A 10,037-nucleotide genomic window follows, 5' to 3' on the forward strand; every position below is an offset into this window, starting at 1 on the left:
GGATAAAAAAAGGAGAGAAACACTGCTACAAACATTCCACGCAAGCCTGCGAGTGTGACTAACGCCGTCCAGGGAATGAATGGAAGGAGCGGATGACTCTGGGCGCACACAAAACACCAGGCAAGCGCTGCAAGCGGAGGCTGAATCAGGCCCGGGGAAAACAGAAATTTATCAACCATAAAGAACACAGAAATCCAAGGTGCGCTGCGGCTGAGTGGAATAATTACATGATGGCGAGTGGGAAAAAGTAATCAGAGCGGCCCAGCTGCTGGAGGCCACACACAAATGCACCAGATTTGAGCAGATTGATGGGCTTGTGTTACAGAAGACAACACCCTGAGAAAGTCCCTCCACAGACAGCTTTAAAGGTTTAATAGAATCTAATGAAATTACGCCGGCCGTGAAAGTCTTGGCTCTTACGTATATAGTTTTGTGATGGAGCAGAGAGCCTCCATCATTAAAATTCCACCCTTGTAGCTTCATCTTATATAAGGGCAACAACTTAAAAACACGTTCAGCCACAAAACATTCCAACTTATCATTTTTAAGCCGAGCATCCAAATGTTTTAACTCGCAAAAAGTTCTAAAAAGTCTTTTGAGAGAAGAGAAAACTTGACTTGTATAAGCACATTTGCGGTTTTCCCCACTAAGCTGGGCTGAATGCCAGTGGATTTGGCTCACACAGCGGAGTAGTTTAACCTTGAAGTATCAACAACCACTTACGCTTGAAACTTAAAGGGGTCTTCTCCCCTGACAGTGGCCATATAGAGAGAGCAAATACCTGCTGTTCACCATGTAACCTGAGCACCTGTACAACCTGCAGTGTAATGTGAGCTGAATCAATCTGAACTCATTAGTCACTGAGGCGTGATGTTAAAATTTCGTGACTGGTGTTTTCAAAATGAGCATCAAGACACGTATTGACTCGGGATCTGATTAAAAAGGACAAGGTGTCCTCATGAAGTGAGGACAAGGTATAAATCAGACAGAATTCTTATCCAACAGGAGACACCTAATAGTTAAAGAAATTAAGTCAATGTAAAGGAGACAAAACTCCAAAATGCACAACATACAGACCTCACATTGAAGTATAATATAATGAGATTTTCCAAAGGGAAGGATAATCATTAAACTTAATGGGGCTTTACGGATGAAAGAAAGGCAGGGGGGAAAAAATCTCCCTTGTCGTATGCAAACACCTATTTATGCAGGCTCACGCTTGCCTAGGAGCAGTGGATGAGCCCTCGAGTATGTCAACACCGCTCTGACAGATCTCAGGATACAGATGCAGCAAACTCTAATCCCACAAATGACAACCTCCATCTCATGCCGCAGCGTGATCAGAATTGACTTCGTGACACGACATCCAGAAGTTATGTTAAGTTTCTTTTCTCACACTCCGGGAGATGGGACCAATAGCTGCAACACTGTGACTGTAAGTCTGACTACATATCTGGTAAACTAAATTAAATGGTTATAATAACTAATTCATGCATGTGCACTCAGGCAAGATCGTCAGGCTGTGTGAGGTATCTGCTTACAGCTCCGAATGATTACAGTGCCTCTTTGAATAGCAATGAGTAATATTCTCATTAATTATCTCACTCAAATCTCCCACGCTTACATCAAACCAACCTGAACAAATCTGTCTGTGAAGTACATGTTAGTCCTCAATCACTTCTGGTCTCCACCTTCTCATTTATTCCCAGGTTATTTTAGTAATACTTCTATATTATTCATTTTTGAGAGGGGTGAGGTGTTCATGTGCTAATAGAGATGCACATTTCTTCACCCAGTTATTGTGCACACATTTGCAACTTTGATTGAAAATTGTTCCACTTGTGCCTAGATCGTCATGTGGGCAGCATAAAGCATTTCAGGCTCTATACCATATCCCTTATATTTATAAGACGATTATGCAACACTACAGTGGAAAGACAGATTAACAGAATGCACACTTCTTTATTCTAGTAACGATAACTTGAGATTATTCACCGACAACCCAAATACAAGTGCAGTTCATTATTGATTTTAAACATTTCAAGGTGAGATCCAATATTATCTGTAGCGTTATTACTGAGTTGTGACTAACATGAGGAGGATCATAACTTTAAGATGATCGTCATAATCTGTACATCACGTAGAGGTCATCTTCTCAAAGCTGCTGCATAGGAAACGCTTTAAACTTAAGACAAAGAGCAGCCACGTAGGGACAATCGCATCCATTTCAGAGTGAAGAGCAGTGCTCAAAAAAGATGTTAATCACAGTCCAACAACATACAAAAGAGCCCATCATCAAAAATCGTCCATCATTGGGGGGGCCTCTTAAACGGCAGCATGAAGAGAAAGATAATGGGAAGACTTGGGAGGTCCCTGGAGGGAAAAGCATTTGAAAATTGGGGTCAGCAGCATCTATGGAGGGAGCTCATCTTCCTACCCCATCTCCTCCTCCAACAGCTCATGCCTAATGGCTTTTCTGCTCTCTTACAGTATGACTGTATTTCCCAACATGTCCCCAGTTTACAGAGCCAAAACTCCACCCTTCCTTCCCCCCACTCCTCCGTCCCCCTGCCTCCATCTTCCCCTGTCTCCTGCAGGGGTGCTGACACATAAACCCCAGCAGGTGCTGGACGCGCTGGGGAGACACAGCCTCTAATTGGTCCTCAGTGGAGTCACAGCTGTTGCCCCCGACCACAGCCTGGTATGAGCTCCAGCGCCTGCCCCTCATTCGACATCTCACTATTGTTCTCCAGAGAGGCAAAGCTCCAGCCCACTGTAACGACTACCCACGCTAACCACGCTACAGTACCTGCTCCTCAGAGTTAACTCATCATCAGACAGGAATGCTCTCAGTCATTATGCGCTTTCACTAGCATCAAACAGACCCTAAGGTTTCCACCAGTCTTTAATTCTCCCTGTTCTTGTAAAGTATCTTTCACCTTGATGTCCAATCTCTTTATTATGTTCCCAGTTCTGCTTCCCTCTCTCCTCTTAGGTTGTGCCAAGGTCACAGAGAAGGAAGATTTACAGCAAATCACACTGCGTCAAATAAGCCCCAACAGTGGGTGACACCCCCACCTCGCTCCCTCACGCACACTAACACAAATAATTCTCTGTGGGTACAACTCAAGTTCAGACACATTTTAGCAGCAAATAAGACTCCTGAACGTTTGTGGCAGCATGCCAAATTAAAGGTGCGGGGAACACTGGCATGCTCCCTTTATGGTTAAGAGGCCTTAAGCTTGTTTCACATCTACTTTGACCTTCCTTTCTGATATCCAACCTGGATAGTACAGTCACTTAAACTACTCCCTGCTTTTAACTCTCAAATTGCAGCATTCAACAATATTGTTTCTGACAAACAGCGCCTGCTATTAGATTGCAGCCCTTCTGTCAGCAACAAAACAAAACACGAAGCCTGTCAAACACCACAATACTTAAAGGACATCAACTGTTCATTCTGACGCTAAACAAGCTACAGAAATTGACCACAATCGAGTTAGATCTTTTCACTGCGTGTGGGAGCCGGGGAACAACGGGCAATTATGGGGCATGATAAGTCTGCTCACTAGAGCGTGGATCCCACAGGATGCAGACGTGTTCAGACAAACAGCCATTTAAATCTTGACAATAGACGGAGCTAAATCAGGCTAAATTAGAAAGTGTCTTAAAATGAACCAAATTAAACAATTACCCAAGAATAACACTGAAATAAGTCTCTCTCTCTCTCTCTTTTTTCTTAGAACAGACTAGGTTTCAAGTGCTCTGCAGTGAATATTAATCCTCCTTCATGAATATTTCTATCATAGGGAAGTCACCGTGGAATACTGAAGTCAAGAAAAGACATACTTAAGTCATCATCACTTCCATTATCCAGTGAAGTGGAGCGTAAATGTAAATGAAGAGACACGTTAATGGAAACAGAGTAGGAGTACACCTCAGTAAGCCTGGTCTTCTGTTACTGGACTTCACTGGGTGGAGTTTGCAACTACAGAGTTATCCAACAGTCTCACCTGACACAGAGATCCTCATGGAGGCCTCCAGGGGTCGGTTGTTATCCAGGGCCGGACTCAGCTGGATCTCTCCCGTGCTTTGGTTCAGGAGTACCAGGTTCAGCTCGTTTCCCATCTCAAAGCTGTAGTGGAGCTGATCAGAGACGTCGGGGTCGAAGGCGGGGATGCGTCCGATCACTCCTGTGGGGAAGCTGCTGGATTTGTCTGTCACATAGTTGTTGAAGATGATCTGGAAGTTTTTGAGCACCGGCATGTTGTCGTTCTTGTCGACGAGTTTGATGTGGACTGTGGCGCGGCTGACCAGAGGGGCGGAGGTGGCCTGGACCACGATAACATACTCAGACCTCAGCTCATAGTCCAGGTCTATCAGGGCAGTCAGTTCTCCAGAGAAGATATCCAGCTGAAACACCTCTGGGATGTTCCCCTCCACTATCTGATACATAATCTGTGCATTGCTGCCTTCGTCTGGGTCTGTGGCTGATATGTGAGCAACTACGAGGCCTATGGGGCTGTTTTCCTCAACCATGATGTCAAACTCATCCGTATCAAACACGGGAGGGTTGTCGTTCACATCTAAGATTGTTACTTGAATGTTAACCGGTGTCTTCAGAGCAGGAACACCTTTATCTACAGCAAATGCCTGCAGGCTGTAAACAGGAACGTTCTCTCTGTCTAGTCTTCGTAGCGTGCGAACAATGCCAGAGGTGGATTCAATTATGAAGTCTCCATCACCGTCTTCGCCGCCCTGGAAAGTGTAGAAAACACGGCCGTTGAGGCTAGAGTCTCTGTCGATAGCAGACACCTGAACCACACTAGTGAAGACTGCCACGTCTTCCATCACGGAGCCCACGTAGTGGTCTCTGATAAAACGGGGGGAGTTGTCGTTCACGTCGTTCACCAGGATCTCCAGGTAGGTTGTGTCAGACTTCTGTGGGATGCCGTTGTCCCGCGCAGTAATTGCTAGCGTATAAGAAACCTGGTCCTCATAGTCCAGCTCCATCTCTGTAGTGACAGCTCCTGTGTCTGGGTCGATGTCAAACTGAGGGATGCTGTCATCCATGAAGTAGGTAATGCGAGCGTTCTCACCTGTGTCTTCATCTGTGGCACTTATCACAACCACGGTGGTGCCCACGGGTCGGTCCTCGTTGATGTTGACGGTGTAATGCGAGCTCTGAAACACGGGCCGGTGTGTGTTGGCATCTGTGACATTAACAAACACCTTTGCGGTGTCGAAGCGAGTTCCGTCACTGGCAGTGACGGTGAGGGCGTACTGACGCTCCAGTTTGTAGTCTAACGGCAGAGCCAGCGTGATGAGTCCACCTCCACTCTGACTCGTGATGGAGAATCTGTTGCGGGTGTTACCACTGGATATCTGATACGTCACCACACTGTTGATGTCCTGATCCACAGCTGATACTGTCACCACGCTGGTCCCCACGGCCGCATCCTCATTCAGTCGCATGTAATACGCCTTCTGAGTGAACTCTGGGTTGTTGTCATTGACGTCTAGAATTGTCATGGTAATGCTGGCTGACGACGACATGACAGGGTAACCCTGATCACGGGCCTCTACTCCAAAGTTGTAAAAGTCCACACTCTCCCTGTCCAGCTCAGCTGCCACTACAATCCACCCTGTGCTGTTGTTGATGGTGAAGGGGAAGTTTGGCGTGGTTTCAGTGAGGCGATACTCCAGCCTAGAGTTGTCTCCAGAGTCTGCATCCACAGCTTGGATGTGGATGATGGAGTAGCCCAGTGGCACATTCTCGAGCACGGTGGCCTGGAACGGAGTGCTGACAAAAATGGGGGCATTGTCATTAATGTCCAACACCTGCACCGTGACCAGGCCGCTGATGTTAGACAGCGGAGGACGTCCTCCATCCTGAGCTCTGATTCTTAGGGTGTATTCTTTGTTTGCCTCGTAATCCAGGTGGCTGACCAGGTCCATTTTACCTGTCTGAGCATCGATATAAAACTGCCCGCGGGTGTTTCCACTCATGATGCTGAAGTGGACAACAGCGTTGCTCCCTCTGTCCTGATCTGTGGCTGTGACCTGAAGGATCTCTGTGTTAGGGGTCATGTCTTCTGGCACCTGGACCACGTAGCGTTTCTCACTGAACTGAGGAGCGTTATCATTATCGTCCTCTACCACAATGTGAACAGTAGCGGTGGCGCTGCGGGGCCCGGGGTCACGGCCTTGGTCATTTGCCTCAACTAAAAGCATATAGGATTCAACCTCCTCTCTGTCTACCAGGCCTTTAGTGCGGATGACACCAGACCTCGAATCAATTTCAAACACGTCATTGGACCCATTACTATTGAGGACGTGGTAGAGGATGTTACCGTTAACAGGTGCGTCCCCGTCTGTGGCCCTCACCGTTAAAACCTCATAGCCTATTTCTAAGTTCTCCCTGATGCTTTCCTTGTAGTCTTGCTGCTCAAACACAGGGTCGTGGTCATTAGTGTCGCTGACTGTGATCGTGAGGGTGGCCATGCCCGTACGTCGGGGTGTGCCATGGTCAACTGCAGTCACGCGAAACACATGTGTGTCTTTTGTTTCCCGGTCCAGCACCTCTATTGTAGACACTACACCGCTGGCAGGGTCAACAGCAAAGAGGCTGTTGGAGCGGCTGTCAAAGAGTGCCTCTATGAAGTACTCCAGCCTGCCGGCCTCCCCCTCATCCACATCCACCGCTTTCAAAACAACAACAGAAGTCCCAGCTGGCTTATTCTCTGCCACTGCCACTTGGTACATCGGGGGCTGAAACTGGGGGCTGCTGTTGGTGCTTCTCCTCCTCCTCCTGCTGCTCACAATCCCTGAATCAGACTGAGCTGCCTTCTCTAAGAGCTTCTCTAGGTGACCTTGCTTGAAAGGACCCTGCCCCACACGCCAGTGGATGGAGATGGGGTTGACTTTAACATTCAGTCCGTCCTCTGTGAGCGCGTCACAGAGCAGGTCCAGCTCCAGGAGGGTGTCCTGTCTCCAGCACAGAGTCTTAGACACAAATAAGTCCCCCTCAGAGAAGTAAAACTCATGGCTGTTAGTGACTCTGCAGCGAATAGCGGGGCCTGGCAGCAGACCCCCAACTGGAAATAAAGCAGAGTGTGCTTGGTGGCACTCTGAGCTGTGGTGGCCGCGGGTGTTGTACAAACTGAGGACTTCCATGTCCCACAGAGGACTTCTTTGACGCGTGTTTGAACAGTTCCTACCGTGGACATGCACATCGTACTGGCTGGTGATGAGGTGCCTGTATCCGGAGTCCTCACAGTCCGCTACAGTGTACACAGTGAAGGGGTTTGAGCGCAGCCTGGGGCACTTTATAGAGTCCGAAACAAACACAATGCCCGCCGCCGCGTCAGTCTCCAGGAAGCGCTCCGTGAATTTAGGAGCGAGTACCTGATCCAGAGCGCACGGTGCGCCCCGCTCCATGCTGACCAACACTGTCCTCGGCTCCGCATCCTCCCCGATGTGAACTGTGTAGCAATCCGCCAGCGAAAACACTTTACACGACAAGAAAATCAACAACAGATCCCATTTAAAGAAGTGCATCGCTCCTCAGTTTGTGTTCCGACGGGTGTCCGAGTGGGAATTTCTGCAGCTCCTTATTTCTCTAAACTTTCCGCCGGCGAGTTTCCTCTTTGTTGCAGAAGAGCCATGCTCTCAGCGGGCGCACTTCTCTCCGCTCAGTCCGGCTGGTTCTGGAGAAGGGAGAGCCGCAGTAACCTTGGTCGGAGCTGCTCTCACACGCGGACACACACCACTCACTCACACCGGCAACAGCAACAGTAACAGCCGCGACACCTCCGCTCCGTCCCCGCAACTCCGCCTGAATGAGAAAAATGGCTCCGGCTACCCCTGCGCCTTGAGGCTCCTCATTATCATAAACCGAAGTGTGTGTGTGTGTGTGTGTGTGTGTGTGTGTGTGTGTGTGTGTGTGTGTGTGAGAGAGAGAGAGAGAGAGAGACAGAGAGAGAGAGAACAGCTCTGTTAGGGGTCTGAGTACTTGACAGAAACCCTGCCACTGGAGATAAATGGTAACTTCCTAAAAGCTTCATTTATTAAAGCAGAACAACAGACTTCAGACTCAGATTGATTAAGATTCCGCTTGACAACATTAATTAATTACATTATTTTTCAACCATCTTTGAGCCTCTTATTTTTTGCAGAAAGACTCTTTACAGTCCTCCAGAGAGGAGGAACACAACAAAGACCATCCTTCACCCACCACCACTCACCTCCTGCAGGTTACTTATTAACTTCAACAATTCCCTCAGATCGTTGCTCCTCAGTGACCTCGTTTTAACCTACTAAAGGTGGTCCCGAAAAGTGGGCAGTTTCATGTAAATACAAACTTCTCCTTTTACTTCCTCATTTCTATTCAGATCGTGCACTTGTATGTGCCTTAACATTTTTTTCTTTCTTTTTTTTCAGGTTTTATTGATTCAAAGGATCGACGATTTAAGTAGAAATGAGAATCATTACACATTTTAGCAGAGTTGCTCTAGAAGCTATGATCACTTTATTATTCTACAAACAAGTTTTAAACTATTAACATGAGAAAAACTCAGCTTTGTGAGAAAAATAAATAAGTGAGAGGACACAAGTAAAAGCCTTTTCTAGCGGAGAGCAGTGGGACTCAGCTCAATAAAATCAAATAAAACTTTGAGCTCAGCTGATACTAGAGTGCTGGTGACGCCTGGTGGACAAACCGCAGTCACACAACACAAGAGTCCCGTGTGTACCTGGTCATGACACAAGAATTTCCATGAAGGATTTTCATTGATGTTGTTTTGCATGAATATACAGTATGAGGCTTTTTTTTTTAAACTTAATTTTTTTAGGCCTCTGCTCAAAAGCTGCAAAGCCATAATGAAAAGAGGATATCAACCACAAGTTCAATTTGGATAATGTTGATGTCATAAGAAACACTTGTGAGATTTGTTCAGATGGTTAAATAGTGGTATATACTGCACATCACAGGTTAAACCTTGTAAAAAAAAAAAAAAAAAATATGACTTCTAGAAGAAAAGCCCATAAAAAACTCACGCATAAAGAAACACAGAATATTAAAAATTAAATTATAACACACCCAACAGGCAACTCTATCACTAAGAAATGAGTTTGCTATGAATATTTAAACATGCTTTTATTCTTGCTTTGATTAGTTTTAAGAGGACCACTCAACTTTTCTATTAGTTATTTTCAGTCTCATCCAAATGTAATAATAATAAAAAAAGAGCTCTGACAAAATCAAATGGTCTTGCTCTTATATAGCGCTTTTCTACCTACTCAAAGGTACTCAAAGTGCTTTTACAGTCAGAGACACATCCACCCATTCGTTCACACAAGCACACACACATTCACATACCAGTGCCAGTTACACTGGGAGCAACTGGGGGTTCAGTATCTTGCTCAAGGACACTTCGGCATATGGCACACTCGGGGGATTGAACCGCTAACCCTTCGGTTCATGGACAATCCGCTCTACATCACAGCTAGGAAATGCTGTTCTGTGGCACAAGTTAAGAAAATCTTATTTAGGAGCTAGATTTTTTACAGGATGCATCTTTTAAGACAAAAAAAAAAAAGGATGCAGAAAAAAAATCAACATCTGGGATGCAACTGAACTGCAGCGAGGACTCTTAAATGAAGCTGAATGATTTGAGATGTTTATCGAATACAGATGAATAAATAAAAGCTTTTCCTCAAATGAAAAGATTTTAGAAGCCAGATGGTTAGAAAATGTAGACATGCATCCTAATAAGACCTTTAATCCCTTTAGTCACCAAGACGTAAAACTGAGCAGTTAATGGAAGACTTTAATGTTGTTTTAATAAGGTACTAGTGCCTTCTCAAGTGTTTATTCATCAAGAGTATTTATAAATGTTTATATTCGCTTTCCAAATGTTTTTTGCTGAACTTCAGCTGAAATGTTGGGTGTTCCTTAAAGTTTATGCCTTGAGTTGAGCATAAGTTGTCCAGCGCAGCACATCAAGACAAAGAATGAAACAAATGAAAAGCGAGCG

At 45.9% G+C, this 10,037-nt stretch overlaps 1 protein-coding gene across 8 annotated transcripts in view; it reads right to left on the reverse strand.

The window, feature by feature from the left end:
• The window catches only part of celsr2 (cadherin, EGF LAG seven-pass G-type receptor 2), a 59,214-nt gene extending 51,351 nt beyond the window's left edge, over positions 1–7,863 (reverse strand). For 5 of the 8 annotated variants that reach the window (XM_047583918.1, XM_047583916.1, XM_047583914.1 and 2 more), the window contains exon 1: positions 4,014–7,863. In XM_047583918.1, the coding sequence (XP_047439874.1) occupies positions 4,014–7,560 (3,547 nt within the window). In that variant the 5' untranslated portion in view covers positions 7,561–7,863. The remainder of the gene's footprint in view (positions 1–4,013) is intronic. The other 3 variants (XM_047583917.1, XM_047583915.1, XM_047583919.1) reach the window with 1 other exon arrangement.
• Positions 7,864–10,037: the final 2,174 nt, after the last annotated feature.

This window comes from Mugil cephalus, chromosome 4 (assembly GCF_022458985.1).
Source record: "Mugil cephalus isolate CIBA_MC_2020 chromosome 4, CIBA_Mcephalus_1.1, whole genome shotgun sequence".
Taxonomy (NCBI): domain Eukaryota; kingdom Metazoa; phylum Chordata; class Actinopteri; order Mugiliformes; family Mugilidae; genus Mugil; species Mugil cephalus.